At 40.1% G+C, this 22035-nt stretch overlaps 3 protein-coding genes across 7 annotated transcripts in view; 1 reads left to right on the top strand and 2 right to left on the bottom strand.

Annotated features, from left to right (window-relative positions):
• Positions 1 to 7930, bottom strand: part of LOC123504924 (WD repeat-containing protein 46-like) — a 28241-nt gene extending 20311 nt beyond the window's left edge. Inside the window, exons 1-5 of the mRNA XM_045255850.1 lie at positions 7753 to 7930; positions 5931 to 6197; positions 5020 to 5131; positions 4236 to 4371; positions 934 to 1213 (exon numbers count right to left, since the gene is read on the bottom strand). Coding sequence (XP_045111785.1) covers positions 934 to 1213; positions 4236 to 4371; positions 5020 to 5131; positions 5931 to 6197; positions 7753 to 7761 — 804 coding nt within the window. The 5' untranslated portion in view covers positions 7762 to 7930. The remainder of the gene's footprint in view (positions 1 to 933; positions 1214 to 4235; positions 4372 to 5019; positions 5132 to 5930; positions 6198 to 7752) is intronic.
• A 1601-nt stretch (positions 7931 to 9531) lies between these two features.
• LOC123504926 lies at positions 9532 to 13685 on the top strand. 4 transcript variants are annotated; one of them, XM_045255854.1, is made up of 5 exons: positions 9532 to 9550; positions 10561 to 10758; positions 12507 to 12597; positions 12784 to 12898; positions 13507 to 13685. In XM_045255854.1, the coding sequence occupies exons 2-5, from the start codon at positions 10616 to 10618 to the stop codon at positions 13569 to 13571; spliced, it is 414 nt and encodes a 137-aa protein (XP_045111789.1). In that variant the 5' UTR covers positions 9532 to 9550; positions 10561 to 10615; the 3' UTR covers positions 13572 to 13685. The 4 variants fall into 4 exon arrangements, with proteins under 4 accessions (XP_045111789.1, XP_045111786.1, XP_045111787.1 ...); XM_045255851.1 differs by having other exon boundaries at positions 9539 to 9584; XM_045255852.1 differs by lacking the exon at positions 9532 to 9550 and adding an exon at positions 9554 to 9636.
• A 3674-nt stretch (positions 13686 to 17359) lies between these two features.
• LOC123504851 (uncharacterized protein YMR196W-like) overlaps positions 17360 to 22035 on the bottom strand; it is a 98820-nt gene continuing 94144 nt past the window's right edge. For both annotated transcript variants that reach the window (XM_045255751.1, XM_045255750.1), the window contains exon 19: positions 17360 to 18229. In XM_045255751.1, coding sequence (XP_045111686.1) covers positions 18036 to 18229 — 194 coding nt within the window. In that variant the 3' untranslated portion in view covers positions 17360 to 18035. The remainder of the gene's footprint in view (positions 18230 to 22035) is intronic.

Below are 22035 nucleotides of genomic sequence, written 5' to 3'. Positions count from 1 at the left end.
TTCGTCCATTTTTCTCTCCTCCCAGCTGCTTGCTCTGTACAGGGGCCTTATCCGCCCGTGTATGGAGTATGGCTCTCATGTCTAGGGGGATCCACACACACAGCTTTACTAAACAAGGTGGAATCTAAAGCTTTTCGTCTTATCAACTCTTCTCCTCTAACTGACTGTCTTGATTCTTTAAGTCACCGCCGCAATGTTGCATCTTTATCTGTCTTCTACCGCTGTTTTCATGCTGTCTGCTCTTCTGAACTTGCTAACTGCATGCCTTCCCCTCCTGCGGCCTCGCTGCACAAGACTCTCTACTTCTTCTCATCCCTATTCTGTCCATCTTCCTAATGCAAGAGTTAACCAGTATCTTCACTCCTTCATTCCCTACACTGGTAAACTCTGGAACTCTCTACCTGTGTCTGTATTTCCACCTGCCTATGACTTAAACTCTTTCAAAAGAGGAGTGTCAAGACACCTCTTACGTTAACTGGACCCTCCTTTTAGATTTTTTGTTTTTCTTTCTCCTACTTTCCTCTTAACAGGGCCTGGCAACCAGCGGGATTTTTTTTTTTCAAACACTGTTTTCCCTTGGCCAGTGCCCTTGTAATGTAAAAAAAAAAAAAAAAAAAGAGTGATGTGAATGTTGTGAGCTTGGAGAACACAATGGGAATGGAGATATGGTGTGTGAGTGATGTGGTGCTACACTACCATCTAGTGGGACATGATTGCAATTATTTATTTTAATTCAGGCTAGGTTAATTTCTCAAGAGCATGTACGCCTAATTAGAAAAATATATTTTGTGTTTAACAAACATGACTTGTTACCAGCAACAGACAATTTTTATGATAGCTCAGTTTTGATACTAAAGATTAACTCTCTCTTACAAATAGTTTATGAAGTAAATTCTAAATTAGTGAAGATATTGTTGAAACAAATCTACTTACACCAGAACACAGAAGAAAGTGATATGGGAGGAATTCCAATTTGAGTACTCTATCCATTTTCTTGAGACAATGAAGTTCAATGCCTTGATTGTCATATATGTAGACCCACTGCTTCTGGGCTGTTGCCATCATTAGCTCAGTGTGCAGCCAACACACGTCATGGATAGACTCCATCACATTTATCTCATAATGAAGTTTCTTAGTAATCCAGTCCAAGGATGCTAAATGCCCTTTCCTTCCACCCAACAAAAGGTGTCGTCCATTTTGCGTGAATTGCATTCTAGAAACAGAATATACATATATTACAGAGATGAATTTAAGGTATGTATGCTATCTACAAAGTCTACATTCTGCCTCTTTCTTTCACATGTGAGGAAAGATTGAGAGAACAGGGACTGGTTATACTGGAAGAAAGGAGGCAGAGGGGAGACCAAATCCAAGAGAGAATGTAGATGATTGATAGAGAAGACCTAGTAATAAGGGACAAAAGTGATAGAAGATGTAGTAGTAAATGAATGAGGAGTGCAAAAGAAGGGAGGTAAAAAAATATAATTTCTCCACATAGAAGTACAACAGCTTTGAAAAAACCTTGATAATGAGACTGTACAAAAGTAATCCATGAATTTAAGACAAAGTTGGATATAAAAAGGAACAGAAATGGGATAGAACAAGCCTAAGTGTTGCTCTTTTCCTTTATATCACAACTAGGTAAAAAACAAACACAAACACAAACATACACACACACACACACACACACACACACACACACTACACAGTCCGGTAGCTCAGTGGTTAGAGCGCTGGCTTCACAAGCCAGATGACCGGGGTTCGATTCCCCGGCCAGGTGGAGATATTTGGGTGTGTCTCCTTTCACGTGTAGACCCTGTTCACCAAACAGGGAGTAGGTACGGGATGTAAATCGAGGAGTTGTGACCTTGTTGTCCCAGTGTGTGGTGTGTGCCTGGTCTCAGGCCTATCCGAAGATCGGAAATAATGAGCTCTGAGCTCGTTCCGTAGGGTAATGTCTGGCTGTCTCGTCAGAGACTGCAGCAGATCAAACAGATCAAACAGTGAATTACACACACACACACACACACACACACACACACACACACACACACACACACACACACACACACAGCTCCTTGAGCCACCTGTGGTTCTGAGTTTTCACCACCTTCTCTCACCTGTCACTCCCTCTCCTCTCCTCACCCTCTTAACCCCCTCCCTCCCCCATGAGCTACAGTGGTTGCAAGCTGAAAGGCTCACTGCTGTCTAGAGAGGTAACCAGACTTTTGTGAGTGACACACAGGCAGTGTAATTAGTGTAATGTGGCAGTACAGATGTAAACAATAATAGCTTGGACCTAATTCTTGGATGAAAACTGTCACTGGTCGGGGATGCCTGACGTCTATTTCACATACAGTGAAATAGTATCTGAACTCCACATCAAAAGACATGCAGGTGTGTTTAAAATTAGAATGTTTCCAAGAATGAAATATAAGTTCAATATTCTTTGAGGTCAGATGAACTCATGTTGTGCTATTTCTAGTAAAATAAGAGGGAAAATCCTGTGATGTTGCAGAAAATTGAAAAACATGGCTAAATTTCCAAGGAAATACAATAATCATAATTATCTTTTCATGTCTCCTGAATTCTTGCTATTTGCTATATCAGTATTGTGTGCTGATACTTTCACAAAAATCAAGATAATTAAATGCAGTTTTCAGGTACAGGAGTGCTATATATACTGACTGACAGCTTTCAAAGTTCCCAACTCAATTATGCAAAGTATACCAGCAAATATGCTGAATAGAAACAGGAAGAGAGAGAGAGAGAGAGAGAGAGAGAGAGAGAGAGAGAGAGAGAGAGAGAGAGAGAGAGAGAGAGAGAGAGAGAGAGAGAGAGAGAGAGAGAGAGAGAGAGAGAGTGTGTGTGTGTGTGTGTGTGTGTGTGTGTGTGTGTGTGTGTGTGTGTGTGTGTGTGTGTGTGTGTGTGTGTGTGTGTGTTATTTACCTAGTTGTAGTTTTACAGGGCCTGTGTGTGTGTGTGTGTGTGTGTGTGTGTGTGTGTGTGTGTGTGTGTGTGTGTGTGTGTGTGTGTGTGTGTGTGTGTGTGTGTGTGTGTGTGTGTGTGCCTAGGTCAAAGGTTCTTAAAGTGGTCAATGAATAACCAAGTCGGTGAATATTACTGTTGGGTGGAAGAGAGAATAAAAGCCTCCAATTTGAAATTCATGAGTAGAAAATATAATGTGTAACTGTAAATAAATCCAGACAAACACGAACAAATAAAGCATTGGCATATTTACCTGATAATAATTACTACCAGCCTCATTTCTCTCAAAAAATGTAAATACAAAAAAAAAAAAAAAAAAAAAAAAAAAAAAAAAAAAAATTTGTTTATCATATAATCAATCACACACAGGAAAAAAGTATGAACATAAATAAAAGCTTTTCTCATCTTACTTTCCTACTTAATTATTTTGTAAATGGCTTTCAACATATTACTCACTTCAAAATGTACAGGCATTTTAGGCAGGGATGCGGGACATGCCATTACTCAGGTGAAGGAGACACTTAGAAACATAACACGACAAACTCAAGCATTGTAACAACACACAAGCACTGTGAGTGTGTTTACATTCCCGGGTATTAAAAAGGCATGATAATAAAAGCATGGTCCACACCAAACACTATGTAACTTATGGCTCCATGTGCATCCATAGTGAGGGCCTAAATGCAAAATTTGATGAAGCTAGATAAAAAAATGAAGTTAGGACGCCTTTCTCTTTGTTTCGAGACTTGCCAGCCTAATATTTTGGCAGGTCAGCCCACACAGATCAAGTATCCAGTCTATGGTAGTAGCATTTATATAACACATTACACAGAATTTCAGTTGTCAGTTGTGACAGGCATGCACAATGTGATAAAAAAAGAAATCACACGCATAACTAGGATTTTTAGATAACTTGGATTGGCCTTCCCCCAATCGGTCCAACTTATGGGAGTTTACTATATCTTCAATAAAGCCCTTCTTGAAATATTTGCCTACTATGTGTTACCTTTTTTTTTCCTGATGCATGTCAACTACTACTGCTACTATTACCACTACTATTAAGTCTGGTAATAATATTGAATTTAGTATCAATGTTTTTTTAATTTTTCATTGAATTCAAAGCTAGGTTGCTAGGTGGGCAACAGCATTTGAAGCTTCAGTCCATGAGCTAAACTGAGACACCCTGGTCTAGAAAAAAGATTTGTACTATTCTGCCACAGCCAACTTATTAAATTAATCCCACTTACTTGTAAGGTCCAAACTGATCAAGGTTAAGATCAAAACTTTTAGCAGCTGTTGTAATGTCCACTGCTTTCTTGATTTCTGTCTGTGTTATGTGTGAGGTGTATGTGCCTTCCTCTGCTTCCAACTGGCCCTTGGATTCTGAAAATATTAGAAACTAGCATAATATTATATAGCACTTCACACAAGTCTTGCCATGATATATGTAATAACGCCTCTCCAAAATCTGTGAACATTCTTTTAAAGATTACCTGACATATATGCAGGGTAGTAAGATTCAAATCTCATTATTATGAGGTGATTCACCCTGTTGGCATAAAACCTGCTTATCATACATCTGACTTACCTCCATAAGTGTTTTTTTTAATCTAAACTGCAGTTTTGTGTGTTGGACATCAATTTATCAACTAATTACACTCAATCTTCTGCTATTGTGCCTAATTGATGCATTCATCACTGTGCAATAGCTGAAGTAAAGAACCTATGGTAATAATTCAAATTGACACTAAGACCTCCAAGCTGTCATTTTTTGGTCACTTTTTGCCCAATTTTGATCAGTTGACTTCCCAACAGTTTTTTGCAATGCAGCCAGCCTCAAAAAGTTTAAGAAATACTTCTGTGCCATGTTGACTTGCTTTACTTAATGCCCTGCAGAGGTTTTACAGTAACAATAATGTAAAGTAATAACTAAGATGAAAGTGAACTACATGCCACAAATGAAATGAGAATTACAAATCTACCCTGAGGCACCATGCTCACACAGTGTTGAACAAGTGCTTTCATGTTTACCTGGGAGCAAAATTTCTGCCCTTGCTGATTCCTCTTCTGCATATTTTATCCTCTTCTCCTTCATCTTTATCTTTTTTTGAATATATGAATTTTTCCGTCCAACTGCTTTCAGCTGAAACAGTGAATAATGACTACCTGTGTAAAGAATGCTTTCATATATTACTGTATAAGTAGAGATAATTAATTTGGAGAAATATAATAGAACCTGATAACAACTGACCTTTATATATATATATATATATATATATATATATATATATATATATATATATATATATATATATATATATATATATATATATATATATATATATATATATATATATATATATATATATATATATATATATATATATATATATATATATATATATATATATATATATATAAGGTAGGTATCTGTAAACAGACATTAAATAATTCAAGTTTGGAAGCATATAAGCACTATTAACAGATAGGTGCTAATTAATTAGTACTTGGTTGCACAATGTGGTAGAAAACAAGTTGAAATATTCTGCACCACAAACTTAAGTACAGTATAGCATTCTATTAGTGAAAGCATGCCTTGCATTCTAAACTTTTTTGGAATCTACACTTTCCTGATCATTCACACATCATTTGTCAAAACCCAAATCCTGTAATGTCTGAAAATTCATATGCTTGTTTGCTAGATATACAGTTCTGTCCATCTCTGAAGAATTCAAAGGATTGCTTATTTAAAGCTTTAAACAGTTGACATAAATCCATTTTGTGCCTAATTTTCATCTATTGTGAAAAGCAGCCAAGTTTTTAATTTTTAAAGATGAATGTGGCAATTACTACAATAATGCCTCTGTACTACACAATTATCTGATAAACTATCTAAATGTAAAAAATAAAAGTGAAAGTATAAATACCAATGAATGTCATACCTGAACACCTTCACCTTTGGTGTATTTTTGTAGCAAATTAGAAGGTACAACTTTTCTTCCCTTGAATTGTGGTCGTCTGTTTGCTTTTGCATTTTGGTTGACCTTGAATTCGGTGATCCGCACACCATCTTTAACTTCAGACCTTACAAAATTTTGTGGCTTGTCATTCTTCTTGTGCTGATGCTTCTGCTGCTGCTGCTGCCGCCGATGCTTCTGCTGGTGTTGGTGCTGCCGATGCCGCTGCTGCTGCTGCTGTTGCTTTGCCATCTGGAGATGGAGGAAATTTGTATTATCTTTAAAAACTATATACGAATGCATCAAAACTAGGCACATGCATCACCAAGTATTTCTGCTGCATTCATGATTAAACATAGCAAAGTGGTGTCTCATGATAAGGGACAATTTTGGGATGAGGGGTTGTCCGTTACTGAGAGCGGTTTGTCTGCGAGACTCTTAGACACTCCTTTTCCTTTTTCGGTAGTTAATTCTCTTTTAATAACGCAAGAAATTATTTTGATAATTTATTCCATCTCATTCTACATTCAATGTTGAAATAAAAGAGTTCATTATTATTCAAGTGAACAGTAATAAAAATTTGTCTTACCAATAATAGATAAATTAAAGATATAGCTCCCTGTTTGTTGTAATGCTCAGTTCCTATGTGGTCATGCAGCATCTTTAGCAAGCATTTAATGACTGCCTGAAGGACATTGCTCTAGTGACAAAAGAGGGGTAGAAGACAAAGGGATCGTCAGGGTCAAAAACTACCTCCACATCAATGCCACCTCTCCATAGATCACAAGTTTACCTTTTTTCTCTATTGCTGCTTCACATCCTTACCCTCTGTCTCTGTCTTTCTTTCTTTCTCTCTCTCTCTCTGTTCTCTATATAAATTGGTATGTTTCCAAAATTACTTCTGAAAATCCTTCCAAATTTTTTTTTTTCACACTGCCATTGAAGTAAAAATTAATGTGTGTTCTCTACAGAAAAGTGTTCCCCCCATCCTAAACATGGCATCTCAGTAGGGAAGTGCAACCCTGCTGAGGGCTGGTCAATACCTCACAGGCTGCAGTCTTGCTTTATTAAAGTATTGCCCTGCTGCAAATTCACCCTATGGCCACCCTCACAGCCAGTTTAAGGTGGTAATCTGTAATGTGAACATCTTAGAGAGAGAGAGAGAGAGAGAGAGAGAGAGAGAGAGAGAGAGAGAGAGAGAGAGAGAGAGAGAGAGAGAGAGAGCTGCACAGCCAGTTTAAGGTGGTAATCTGTAATGTGAACATCTTAGAGAGAGAGAGAGAGAGAGAGAGAGAGAGAGAGAGAGAGAGAGAGAGAGAGAGAGAGAGAGAGAGAGAGAGAACTGAGGTTGATGAAAAGTGCAGATGACAAACATGAAGAATCTTTCCAATCCTATGATTTTTGCCTTTATTTACCGGTCTTTGGAGGTCTACAGTTTCATTTCTTTCTTCTTTTAACTGAGGGTAATTTAGGATGAATTGGGCTAAGTTTTCTTTTTCTAGATGACATAGAACAACAACACAGCCACTTCTCCAGTAAGAACTTCCCTCCCACTCCCTCTCCTCCACGAGTACTTGTTCACATTGCTTTAGATATGGCAAGCTTGCAGCAGGACTGCATCTATATGGTGCCTGGGCCCACCAGGTAAAGCAATCACTCAATTCACTACATTTCTCATCAGAAAAACAAGTCACATCATATTCCATGGTTGGAGGATATTGCAAATTGACCAAACTCCCTCCTTCACTCTGCTCCCGTAAGGTTACGCATCCAGCACTTAATACAATAGAAAACTGCATCCCCTTACCTTTGCCATTAAGAACTCCCGTAGCTATAGTTGTTGGTACACTGTAAACAATTGGGTAGTATTTCTTCTTGGGGGTTTGTTGGGACCGAGCAGGCTAGTATTTCCACGACAGCACATCAGGGAGGCTCACACGGCAGGCGCACGTGTGTTTACATGAGTAAAGACCGTCTTGCCCCAAGATACGAAAAATGTTTCCATATACCATACTAAAACCTTCAGGAAAATAACTCATGATAGAAAATCAATGAATAAAAATACGTAAATATATAATTTCACTAATGCAGTGTTCTAAAAAAAAAAAAAAAAAAAAAAAAAAACACTAATTATATGGAAGATAGAAAGGACTATCTCACATTTCAGCAGGTTATTGTGGCGGGACAATAAAATATGGCCTGTTGCGGTATAAATGTTTCTTTGACTTGTTGCTGGCCTTAAAAGATTCACATTTATTCATCAATCATCATCTGGCTTAGCTCTTTATTTTCATGAAATAGTTTGTCATGTAGATCTCGAAGATCAATTGCTCTTTGTACCTAGTTTCATGAAATATATCTGTAATTCATTATTCGATCACACTCATTTAGATAGTAGTTTTCCTTCCTAAAATTGACGTATGCAATCCATGTGGCGACTGAAGACGCAGTGTTTTATGAAAGTAGGCAAAATGACCTCCATAAAGTTATAAACGAGTAATTATCAACCTCGGAAAGCATTGCGTTCATATACTTTACATGTAGCTCAAAAATAGAGATCTGAACTTTTGACATAAGCGACTCATCATAAGCTGCTCAACAAGGTCTGATCATGCATGCGTAGTCTACAGTAAAGTGATACACATCAAGAGAGGTATAAAGGAAAGCTTTAGATATATTCAAAATTCCCACAGTTTTTCGCCAATCCTAGCGCAATACTGATATTGTCATTTTTCTATTACTGATTAGCGTCTTTCATTAGTACTATCATGTGCGCTATTAATCTAAATCACAGAATATAAATATTTACCGTGCAGGTGCATCACCTGTCTAGACTAGGATTATACAGTGGGAGAATATAAAAAAAAAAGATGAGAAAAATAACACCATGACACAGGATATGCTATCATATATGTATGATATGTATAATATCAAGTCCTGTGTCCTGGTGTGATTTCTTTATCCTTTTTATTCTCTTTTATGCCAACACAAGCGATGCAGCTGCAAGGTAAATCTTTCTATTCTCTGATTTTGACAGTGTGGTGTGTATAGCGCACACGATAGTGACTATAGTAATGAACGTCCAGCAGTGTAACAGAAAACCCAGACAGTATCAATATTGTGCTAGGTTTGGTGAAAAATTGCGGAAATTATTTGTTAGGGTTTATTTCATACCAATGTGGATGTGAATTCATTTGCTGCAGACTATGCATGATTTTTATTTTCTCTCCTGTGAGAACAATTTTGCTGGGGAGTATATTTCACTATCTTTTTATGTGCAAAAAAGGTTTGATGAGATATCAAGTAATTGAAAAGTGAATTTAAGTGAATCAAAAGAGATTGCAACTACAAAAGGTGCCAAATTTGATTTAAAATCACACACACACACACACACACACACACACACACAGTGCAGGAATCAACAAATAAACTAAAGATCCGAGATATCAGCAGTTAACCATTCTTAAGGATATAGCAATTAAGTGTGAGAGAGAGAGAGAGAGAGAGAGAGAGAGAGAGAGAGAGAGAGAGAGAGAGAGAGAGAAAAATTTTCATTCATACTATCGGTCCTTGAGCCTGCTGGAGCTCCTTCCTTCCCTATAGAGGTCAGTGTGGCGGCAGACGCAGCGCGGGCTGGAAGTGAGCCTTCCTTCCCCCAGTAACCACCACTTCTTTCACCTTTCAGAGCTAGGTCGCGCTACACTCTGCACCACATTGTTATTTGGTCGTTTACCATTTGAATCTAATCTTGATGCATCCTATTTTCATGTATATTTTGCAAAACTTTGAGCACAAATCACACATAATTACCTGAGAACTGACAAATTTTCAACATTTTTTTAATTAGTTTTGATAAAGTGTACTTCGGATTAAACGCTATTTTATGATTGGCATCAGTGTTCGGTGAAGGATATAACAAAATGTGTGTGTGTGTGTGTGTGTGTGTGTGTGTGTGTGTGTGTGTGTGTTGTAGTGGGGGTTTGGTTGCATACAACAAGAACAATGCCGTTGTTATGATAAAGCCTCTCGCTGTGAATATTTAAGTGATTAACACTGGATGGATGACGGCCAGATGGCGGGTCAGCGTGGCGTAACCAAATAGTGTTCGGTCACATCACTGTCAGTGTTATTAATATCGCACCAGATGGTCGCTTCCTGTCGCAAACTTACTGTACACTGTGCTACGTTATACTGTACACTAATCATGTTTACAAAGCTGTGGAAAGATGGATGATGGACAATTTTATAATTCGTTGAGTAAGAAATAAAGAGTACTACACACACACACACACACACACACACACACACACACACACACACACTGGTAAGACGCTAAATCTATAACAAAGAGGAAACACCTGTAATTTAAAATTTTAGTATAATTTATTTCTGACGTTTCAGTGGAAAGGAAGGAAAGAGGAAAAAAACAAAAAAACTAAAGACGAACGGGGGAAGAAAGAAAGAAAATGAAGGGAATGGATGAATAAATGAGAGAGAGAGAGAGAGAGAGAGAGAGAGAGAGAGAGAGAGAGAGAGAGAGAGAGAGAGAGAGAGAGAGAGAGAGAGAGAGAGAGAGAGAGAGAGTGTATTTAGCTTGCAATTGGTTCTTTCCCAGAGGCCTCCTGCAGACCAATGTTTTTCGTATATCCCGCGGCTGGCAAGGACGGAAGATGGGGAGAAAATTCGACATCCGAGAGTACTTGCTGCAACTCCAGTGGTCCAGAAATGAGAAGAAGAAACGCAAACCCCCGCGCCATTCCAAGACCCGCCACTGCCTCTACTCCCAGGACCCCGTGAAGGACGACCTCGTGTGGTGAGTTGAAAGGTGGTGGTGGTGGTGGTGGAGCAGGGAAAAATGAAATGGACGAGAGAGAGAGAGAGAGAGAGAGAGAGAGAGAGAGAGAGAGAGAGAAAGGAGTGAGTGAGTGAGAGTGAGTGAGTGTGAGTGAGATTTAAAGGATTAAATAATCCTCAAATTAAGTCATCACAAGGGAGTCCCCCTCCAATCTGCTAGGCAACAAAGGCCATATAACTGCTAGATGTCATTAGTGGGGTTCGAATCGATGCCCCGCAATCTACCACTATCGTAGCAGAATGCGACGCCTTAATCCGTGTGACCACTAAGGACACGAGAGAGAGAGAGAGAGAGAGAGAGAGAGAGAGAGAGAGAGAGAGAGAGAGAGAGAGAGAGAGAGAGTGGTAAACTATGATATTAAACTCAGTAACGGAGGAATTCATCTTTGTCTTCACTTCGTCAATCTTCCCAATAAAACTATGCGAGTCTGCTTTGTTGTCATTCATACAACTTGAACAGTTTCAATTGAGGAGTACAATGAGTCACTAATCTTGCAACTTCTTTTACTCTAATGACTTCTTTGGAGACGTCAAGTAGTGTGAGCTCGTATCTATTCTACCCTTTTGAGCTTGGCCAGTCTTCTTCACCTGCCCTTTTCATACCTTACCCCACACGCTCCCCAGAACAAAAAACGAAAAAAAAAGAAAAGAAAAAGCTGGAGCGGATTAAGAAGCCAATTAACATCATTCTTTGGGATACAGGGCAAGTGTGTAATTATCGTCTCGTGTTCAAATATTTGTCCTCGTGTCTGGGTGCACCACTGGAGGCTTGCTTTAAAGGTGCGGGGCACGGCCTTTCATCGTGACAACACTTCATTCTTAAGCCTTTCTTTCAGGGTCTCTGGAATTTTGAGTGGAGTCCTTGGTTAGTAAATATAATGTTTTCTGAGGCCAAGAGTGATTGTCGAGGCAGGAGTAGTGGCGGGTGTTCGAAATGTGTGTGTGTGTGTGTGTGTGTGTGTGTGTGTGTGTGTGTGTGTGTGTGTGTGTGTGTGTTATGTTATGTGGGCGGGTGTGCGTGTTTGCATGACTTCACAAGTATTCACGCAAGGTTTCATTTGTGGCGGGCGGAAAAATGATATTGTGTTGATGTTTTAAGATTTACCATTAAATATCGGTCAGTGGTGGTTTCCAGGCCTTGAATGTCCCAGGCCGCCCTGCATGTCGGGTGCACATGTGGACGTGAGCACAAATGTGATTGTAGGGAAAAGTGAAGAAAGTCTGATCGTTGGTCGTCCAAATCCTGAGGGTTGATTAGTGGAGGGCGGCTGTCACGGGTGGTGGTTGTGCTCGCTGTAATAAGGAGTCAATGTGGATGGACGTGCGGGTCTGTGCGGGCAATGCCATCTGGATGGTAGTTTTGACATCAAGATGTTGATTATATTTTGCGCTCTAACTTATCACGAAATAAAAACACAACGCCATCCGTAAATTTAGAAGCAAAGAACGCTGCTACTTATCCTCGCGTACTGAGAAATAGTAAAAGGAAATTATATATGCGTGAAGAAAGGCAAAAAATAAGAAAAATGTTCCGAAGCATATGCAGATAACAGATTTTCATTAAATAGTTTGTGTGTTAAATGATTACCTAAATATTTGGCTCTTTGTCAGGTAACAAAGTAAATATTACTGGGTAAATATAGCCTTCATAATGGTAAGGTGCAGGCACACTGGATGCTTAATGACAAGTTGGTGGTTCTGCGGCAGGAAGTCTGTGGTGCGCGGAGAAGCGACGGCGGCGGAGCGTCGGAAACGAGACTACGCCTCTGCACAGCAACTCTATCAACACCAACAGGAGGTGAGTAATGCCTACACCCTCTCACCCGCCCGTCCGCCAGACCAACTTTGGGGGTAGAAGGGAAAGGGAACAATGCTGTAATCTCCTTCAGCAGCTTCTCCGCTTGTTATGTTGCGTGCACCTGAATGATTCGTTAAGTAAATATTTAGGTTTATGGCAGCTTTAGTTTTCCCTTCTCTCCCCCAGCGGCTGTCCGTCACGACCAGTCAGGAGGGAAGGGAGGAAGAAGGGGAGGTCGATGCACACCATAAACTCCCCCAGCAGGCAACTCACGACCCGCCCCTCCCAGCCACTTCCAATGGTGAGTCACGGCACCAGCCTAACTTTTTAAGAGCACCGAATAGAACTATAGATTCCACTGGTTGCTGACAAGTAGGTACAAAACGTAAAGCTTTGCGGAATACTTTTTTTTTTTTTCATCTAGGCAGGCAGATACGCAAATTAATGATTTCCACCCTCGAATTTATCGTAACTGTAATCACTTGTATGGAAAGTTCCAGGTGAATATGCATTTAATAAATCGCCTGTTAAGACGTCAAAATAAAATATTTTCTCATAGATCCATTTCCTTTCAAGAATCGCAAGATTGCTAATGATTTAACGACAAATAACTAATAGTTCTGAAATAATTTTTGGTCATGGTGATCTGTCAGTAACGTCAATCTTTAAAGAAATAGTAAGGAAGCTTTTAAATTAACATGTCAACAACTACTGCCTTCAAGACACTGTGTTTACGAAGACAAAGGAGTAACCAGTAATAATTTCTTACCTTCCAAAATGATCTTGTAATGAAATGTGATGGCAAATACTAGTCAGGCATGGATCACTCCCACAGTGCTGTCTACTTTACTAATCACTGTGTGTGGGTCGTCAAGGTAATTTCGGGTGACTTATTCTCGTGCCTTGCAGGATACATCGGCTGGCGCTCCTCTGTACCACAACTGCAGCTGGAGCGATTTGGGAACTTCACTTGAGTCTTCTAAACTCAGAGTTCTGAATGGAACAACTGGGATAATCAGTACCGAGCTCTGCCCTGACGAAAAAAAAAAAAAAAAAAGAATAGTTTGAAAATACATGTAACCAGAACACATTTAGTATTTTTTACCCCATCCAAAAGAATTACAGGGGATCAAAGATTACAGTCAAGGAAAAAAGAAAAGAAATCGATGCACCACGGTGATGTGGCAGCGGCTTGTGTGTACAGTTAGCATATATATAAGGTAGATGAGAGATGCGACAAATGAATATAACGTTTTCTACTGCGTTGCGCCAGTGAGTGTTCTTATTGGTTTTAAATGATCCAAAATTGTCCCCCTTCAGTTGCTCACTACCGAGTCCGCAAACTGATGAATTTATTTTTATTCTAATTTCTATTTTAGTCTAAAGGTGTGTGTGTGTGTGTGTGTGTGTGTGTGTGTGTGTGTGTGTGTGTGCGCGCGCGCGCAACCGCAGGATTCTTGCCTGTGCATGCGCCACATACAGCTTGCTTAGAAGTCTTATTTCAGAAACCTTACAGCAAGTCTAAGAAAAGCGTGCTTATCAGGAAAACTCCGCCAATGGTTCTGTGCTGCCGTAGTTGCCACTCTCAGGAACAGTGGGCGCGTGACGAGGGCATTGTGAATAGGTGGTTAGGTGGATAAGTTGGTAATGGTAGTCGCTAGTCAGGCTTTGCACTGAATTATGCCATAGCGTATACTACTATTGCAACAGTGGTCTCATTCTCTGGGCAAGATATTAAACGGAATATCAAGATCTCTACAGGTTCGTGATAGATGGTTATTACACTACAGATCTCACTGAAGTTCACTATATACCTAAATGTTAGTCACGCACAGTGCTTTCCTAATTAAGAAATCTAGTATTCTTTAGCCAAGCATGAAGAAGTACTGATAACAAGCCTGTCTCTGCTACGAATAGTATTTTCTAATTCTCTCCAGCAGAACTTATATAGCACGACAAAAATGCACGGCCTAACTACCAAAGCAAATCCTTTACCACCCCCACCCCCCCAAATAACTGACATCATGGAATCACCACATGTTTTGTAGGTGACCAAAGACATTCAGATAATTATTCATAATAAGTCTGCGTTACCTCCCAACACACGCACACACACACACACAAAAAAAAAAAAAAAAAAAAAAAAAATAATAATAAATAAATAAATAAAAGGTTGGGGCATGTGGGGAATCGGGGGTTTTGAGTGGAGGACAAGAAATCAATGAAAAATGTGAGAAAAAAAAAATATACAGGAACTTTACTTAACATTCCGATTTTTTCTAACGTAACCTATAGTAGGGCGGCTGTGCCCGCCTAGATCCCATCCCCCCTTAGGATATTGACCTAACCAAACGCAAAGCTAATCGAACGAAATTCCTAAAAATTACACCGTTATGCTTTACCGGTGAGGTGAAAATATTCTTAGGGGGATGGAGATGTGTGCAGTGTGTGCAGTTTTGTTTGTTGTTTTGTCCGTTAATAAACATGTGAAAAATCTTTGTCTGTATGCATCGCATCTTAAATATTGTTGTTCTTCAATATCCAACAGTGACTTTTGTTCTCCTGCCACACTGGCACCGACCACTTCACCTCTGTACGTCCACTGAGTAGCCACAGTAACAATAACAGTGAGACTATCAAAGCGCCTGAATTGTCTCTAAAACAAAAGAAAACTGTAAGTGAACCGACCGTGGAAAGCAGTCACTGACGATCCAACGAGTGGCCTAACGAGTGGAAACACGTGATTAGAAGGATCAGGTAAGTTCTAAAGATACCATGACATCCTGCTCCTAATAACCTGCTACCTACAAGTCCAAGTTATAAACAAAACACAATAATTTCAATGTTTACTTTTGATTGGTGCAGACTTCGCTGAACTTAGAAAACCCGAATTTCTCCACACTTCCAAGTACTATTACAGCCACACTGCTCGTCTGCCCTCCTATTTCTCTACGTTTACGGCTTTTATATGATATGATCGTTACCTTGGGACATTATTGTTCAACTTAACCAAAGCATGTTTATATGTCCATTCAGTGTATTTGACGTTATTCCTTCGACTCTGATTCGCTGCGCCCGGTGTGCTGATCCCTCTCTTCCTTTGTGCTCCCTTGTGTTCCTTTGAATGTCCTGTCACTGTGGACGAATGCAAATGATTTCCTCTAATTGTTCTAAGAAAAAACTAATGGGTAGTTAAATCTCTCTCTCTCTCTCTCTCCGCACTATAATTTCGTCGTTGCATCATTGTAACTAAAGAAAAATGTAATGCATGTATGTATGTTTATATAAGCTGTCTGTCTGTCTATTTATAAACATGTATGTATGCATGTATGTATGTATGTATGTATGTTTGTATGTATACGTTGCATGTCAGATATCTCTTCTCATAATGAGGGGCGGAGCAGAAGTGGACTAACTATATAACATATCACAATAATTACCATTCTTATCATGGAACTCCATCGTGTGCAACAACTTTCTCAAGGCTGGGTAAGACTTTATCCTGACCTCAGAGCCTGGCAATAGCAATATATCTTAAATAATACTCAAGATACTCTCCCAGAATTTCTCTATTCGTTCTTAAAAAAAAAAATAAAAAATAAATGAATAAATCAATGAATAAACAAATAAAGAAATAAATCTAAATGCAATCTCACACGCCCCTTCTTCATTCCTTCCCCCACTCCACAAAAAATGGTATTGAAATGTCTAATCATATGTACTACATCTGGAGTTTAATGTCCTACAATATTCTGTCAGTCAATTACGATGTCAACATTCATAATTTCTTTTAAGCACACACGCTTCTTTGTTACCTGAAAATAAGAAGAATATGCATGAACAAGGTGAAAAAGCAAAACAAAAGAAACAAACAACAACAATATGAGAAGAATACGCTTCCTTTCCCTCGCAAACACCAATGCTACTACTACTTCCACAGCTTTCATATTACTCCCACCATCATCACCATTGCTACCTCACTTACACTTCTTAGTACAATTATCAATAATATTGGTTTTGCGTCAGTATTCACAGCGGTATGTATGTGTGTGTGTGTGTGTGTGTGTGTGTGTATTTGTATTCACGGTCGTCTGCTGGTCACCCAGCCGACCTTCCCCATTACGGAGCGAGATCAGAGCTCATAGACCGATCTTCGGGTAGGACTGAGACCACACCATACTTTAGACACCGGGAGAGGTTGGCCACAACCACTCGAGTTGCATCCCGTACCTAGCTATAGTTATAGGTGAAGGGCTACGAGGCTCGCCACGTTTGCCTCGCCGCGCCTGAGACTCGAACCAGGCCCTCCTCGCTTGTGAACAGTGTGTGTTAACCACTATACTACGCGGTGTGTGTGTGTGTGTGTGTGTGTGTGTGTGTGCGTATGTTTCACTATTTGATCTGCTGCAGTCTCTGACGAGACAGCCAGACGTTACCCTACGGAACGAGTTCAGAGCTCATTATTTCCGATCTTCGGATAGGCCTGAGACCAGGCACACACCACACACCGGGACAACAAGGTCACAACTCCTCGATTTACATCCCGTACCTAATCACTGCTAGGTGGACAGGGGCTACACATGAAAGGAGACACACCCAAATATCTCCACCTGGCCGGGGAATCGAACCCCAGTCCTCTGGCTTGTGAAGCCAGCGCTCTAACCACTGAGCTACCGGGCTCTGTGTGTGTGCTACCGTGTGTGTGTGTGTGTGTGTGTGTGTGTGTGTGTGTGTGTGTGTGTGTGTGAAAATTAAAGCTGTCTCTATGTACAAAACATTTTTATTACTACATTAATCTACATGACAATCTGTGTCTACATAAAGTCTCTACAATATATTTCTTAACCAGAGAGTAATACTTCCAAACTTCATAAGGTTTCTTACGTTTTCGAACTGGATAACGATTCTCAACCTTTCTACTAGATCTACGTACAACCCTTCCACTAGTCACGAAGTCAGTGATAAAATGTTAACTACGAGAGAGAGAGAGAGAGAGAGAGAGAGAGAGAGAGAGAGAGAGAGAGAGAGAGAGAGAGAGAGAGAGAGAGAGAGAGAGAGAGAGAGAGAGAGAGAGAGAGAGAGAGAGAGAGAGAGATTTTTATTACTACATAATTGCAACCGTCATACGAAACTGTATTTTTTCTGTTAAATAACTTAGCTTGCTTCATTACAACACTGGTCGTTACTGAGGCAATTGAATATATATATCTACTAACATAATCAGTTGAGCGTTTTAAACGATAATCATGAAAAGCTAATTAAAAATGAATAGTGACAGTAATAATATACGTACATAACAATTAACTATGCACTTTTAATTAACAGAATAAAACAACAGTTTCATCAGCAGGAGGGAAAATGTAAATTCACTCAACTTCTTCGGTAAGAATAAGAGAGTGTAAACATCCAGTTTGAGTGCGGCGTGAGACTGGCAGCGATCAGTCTTTGTGGGAGTAGCGGCCAAGACCTGCGTGGGAATATCCAAGGGTGATGTTGAGGCAGTTAGCCACTAGCGCGGTCCAGCCCGTCTGGTGGGAGGCGCCACAGCCCCGGCCACTCTCGCCGTGGAAAAACTCGTGGAAGAGCAGCAGGTCTCTCCACGCTGGATCGTCCCTGTACTGCTTGCTGGCACCTGCACACCACACCACAGAATGATTACTGCAAAATCTACACACACACACACACACACACACACACACACACACACACTTGCATAGTCATGCGACAGGAACAATACGGGGACAGCTATCATAAATATTCATATGGAAGTCTCACATTACGAATAATGACAATCCTATTACTTGTTACATTCTAATGAGCCATACAAAATCTTGAATGGTCTCAATCTTCACGTCATACAGCATTTCATAATCGATACGGAATGACTGGAAAACCATTAAATGATTTCATGGCGTGATGTAAATTAAAGAGGGAGATATTAAATAAAGTATATGACAACTGAACAGCTTGAGGCGTTGCAGCTGTCATGTCAAACACTTAATTAACAATATTCTCATAGTTCTTGCTTTGTTAAAGCATAACAATCTGCTCGGTGATAACATTATGCTTAAGCCTCACTTGGCCACAGGATGACATGATCAGGTGGTCAGGTTGTGGCGTTCAGTCTCGAACTGGAAAGGAAGTGTTTCCGTTTACATGAAATTTAAAGCTAAATTTAATCGCTTGTATTTCGGGCCTGGCGGGCCGCCTAATTGGTCCTAATAAGAATTTATTTAGCTTACTACCTTGCATTAATTTTCTTAAACAGATGCTATCGGCACCAAGTTGCAAGTTATACGTGAGGTGGTTGCGGAGCAGACTGAATATAGACACTGGCGTGCCCACCTAGACTGTCGTATCGCATTTTTATACATGTTACATTCAGTGGTATGTTGAACGAACTACATTCAATTTCAAATGATTATCATGACCATTTTTTTTTATGTTTATATATGAGATGGTGTTTTGCAGTTTTCCTGTTCCTATGTTCTACACACAACCTGAAAAAGTGATTGTTACTATTTTTGCACTTTCATCATTTCAAAATTCCTAAAGATTATAGTACATTGAGTTGACAGGCAACAGCTGGCCAGTCTCTCCTGTCGGCCATCTATTAAGTTTACACCACCACTAACAGGAAGGAAAAATTCTCAACTACATCATCATACTGGCCGAGTAAATGTAGTTCCGCGGAGGATGGCGTGTGGCGTTACAGGCAGACACAGAGGCGTGACATGAGAGAAGCTAAGGATGGCAGAGAAGAACACCAGAGAGGTAATGGGGCAAGGAGTAGTAGCAATGGGACACAGGGAGGAATGAATTGGGAAGAGAGAGGACAAAAAACACGAAATGGTGAACAAAGATAGGAAGGGAATAGAAAGAAAAGAAAGTAGGAACTGAAGGAGAAAGCGAAAGGAGTAAGATTGGAAAGATATGGGACGGGAAGCAGAAGAGAATGGAAGAGGCAAAGAAGGAGCTAGTAGGAAAAGAGGACAAGAGAACGGGGAAGAGAATAAAAGGAAGAGGAGGAAAAGAGTTAGCATAAGAGAGTTGGAACTGGGGGAAGAGAGAGTATAGGAAGAGCAGCAGAGGGAAGGGGAGTTGGTGGCAAGGGATTAATTAAATCAGGGAGCGTCTGGATGGATCTCACGTGGACTATTTCTTGTGCATCGAGACACACTGGGCAGTTGTTAGCTCGGTCGCTGGAGGAATAGTTATAGTGATCCCACCCTCCGGTTTTTGCCGAGGTAAATAACTTGGGATGATAAAGAAATATGTATTTATAAAAAGAGAGACGGATAAAAAAAAAAAAAAAAAACTTAAAAATTACGGAACTGAATTCAAGTTTGTAAATAAATGAAAGAAAAAAAAAGACATAATCCCTCCGTTAGTGGCCATTACATCTAAACCAGTTAGGGAATTTAAAACTAAACCGGAACAAAAAAGGAAAGGAGAGGAAAAGAGAAATAAATGAAAAATTCGAAAACATTTTAGAATTCTTACGTTAGGAAAATGTTGGTAAAAGGGAGGAGTTACCGAGAATAGCAAGGGAATTCCGATAAATATTTTTAATGATAAGGGAGGCAGAAAATTGCGTTGCGCTGGAGGGTAATTTTGCTGCGACTGAAATATCTCGCACTTAAAGAATCAAAAACATTATCCAGGTGAGACTTGAGTTTGCGTGACGGAGTGGGTCGCGGAGGTAAGGATGGGGAGTGGACGGGAAGAGATAGTTGGACGGGGATACAGACAAGAGAGACGGCTTACATAGGAGAAGGAGAAATGGAAAAAAAAAGTTAAAAGAAAAGTGAGAAAAAAAGTATAAGAGACAAAGTTACATAACCGTCAACATTAGTTATCCAACATACGTACTTAACATTTTCAACCTCAAGTCTTTCGTCAGACAAACTGCTTCCATTCCTCTACTTTCATTCTTGTTCCGGGCACCATTTGTCTTGCTCTCTGATGTATTTATAGCCTTGCTCCCCCTCTTGTGCCTCTCTTTGTCCTCCTTCTCTTCCCTCTCCTTAAAGTCTTCACCCTCACTTAAGCCGGGGTCTTGCAGCGACGATCGATAAGCCGAGGTGTTGGCCAGAATGAGGCGCCGTAATGAACTACCACGAGCCATGAGAAAGCAGAAAATATTGGTTCTGCGAGTGTAATACTCAGTGATTTCTCAGCAAAACCACTTCCTTTCTTCAGTTTCTTTTTTTTTTTCGACATTAATTGGCTCGCCGTGTAATGACAACGAAGGCAATATACGATTATGGTGTTCGTGACTTTCGCTGCGATTCATTCATGGCAAGGAGGGGATAAGGTTTGGAACTTCCTCGAATCCTTCCTTCACTCCGTCACTCACTCAGCGGTGCAGAGCCAGACAGGGGTGACGAAGGTGTAGGCTAGATACAGGGCATAGTCACATGATAAGTGTGTAGTATATATGTGTGGTTGAAGTAATGACACTTGTGGAAGTTACTAACATACGCGCGCGCGCGCACGCACACACACACACACACACACACACACACACACACACACACACACACACACACACGGTTTTTGTTCCTGAGAGAAAGATAAAAAAAATATTTAAGTGAAGGGGTAATAAATACTTTGTTCCTCTGACGTTTTTAGAAGTTTCAAGAACTCATTTTATCTATTTCGACAGTAAAAGCTACTGTATGACCGCACATCTAAATATCCTTGAATATCCCAGTGGTAAATCACGGCTCCTTCCCGTAAGAACCAACGGCTTGAGGGTCTCGTGACTAACGCTCCAGACTGTCGCAGCGTTGAGTCCGTTGAGTCCCGCAGGCTGTGTTGCCGGAAAGGAAGCGGGCCGGTGGGGACAGTAAAAAAACAACAGTGGGTCAGTAAAGCAGGTCAGTGGGGCAGTGTGAGAAAGGAACACAAAGGAGGAACAAACCAGCATCAACTTCATTGTCCTTTATGGGGTAAGATAAACTGTCCTATCTAAAGTAAAAGACGTATAGAATAGTAAAGGTGAAGGCCTCTCCCCGTCCACTGTTTCTTCTAGTAGTACGTGTTCAGCCGGTGAAGAAATATTACACTACATGAAAAAGTGTAATTGAAACTTGTATAGCGCTACAGGGTGTTGGTAGGGGGCCGGTAGCAGAAAATCATTAATAACAACCTAAATAATGATAACAATATAAAAAGAAAATAGAATTACTACTTATTTGTCTGCTGACTTATTGCAGCTTCTCTTCCTGTTATATCTAATTTATTCTTGAAACCTGTACGTGTTTTTCTATCACTATCGACAACACTGAAATGTAGAGAATTGCAACTGGTAAAAATCCAACTGAACAAGTGACCTGTACATGAGCTAAAAAAGACTTCTTAACAATCCCACCCTCTCCCTCTCTCTGGTAGATTCATTTGGGCAACATATCACTCGAAGGAAGTTTCTTGCTG

Source organism: Portunus trituberculatus, chromosome 17 (assembly GCF_017591435.1).
Source record: "Portunus trituberculatus isolate SZX2019 chromosome 17, ASM1759143v1, whole genome shotgun sequence".
NCBI lineage: Eukaryota > Metazoa > Arthropoda > Malacostraca > Decapoda > Portunidae > Portunus > Portunus trituberculatus.
This window is presented reverse-complemented; position numbering and strand designations above follow the sequence as displayed.

Coding starts and splice junctions, on each gene's coding strand:
- LOC123504926 (XM_045255854.1), top strand. CDS start 10,616: ATGGGGAGAAAATTCGACATCCGAGAGTACTTGCTGCAACTCCAGTGG. Junction 10,759..12,506: donor GTGAAGGACGACCTCGTGTG/GTGAGTTGAAAG, acceptor GTTCTGCGGCAG/GAAGTCTGTGGTGCGCGGAG. Junction 12,598..12,783: donor TCTATCAACACCAACAGGAG/GTGAGTAATGCC, acceptor TCTCTCCCCCAG/CGGCTGTCCGTCACGACCAG.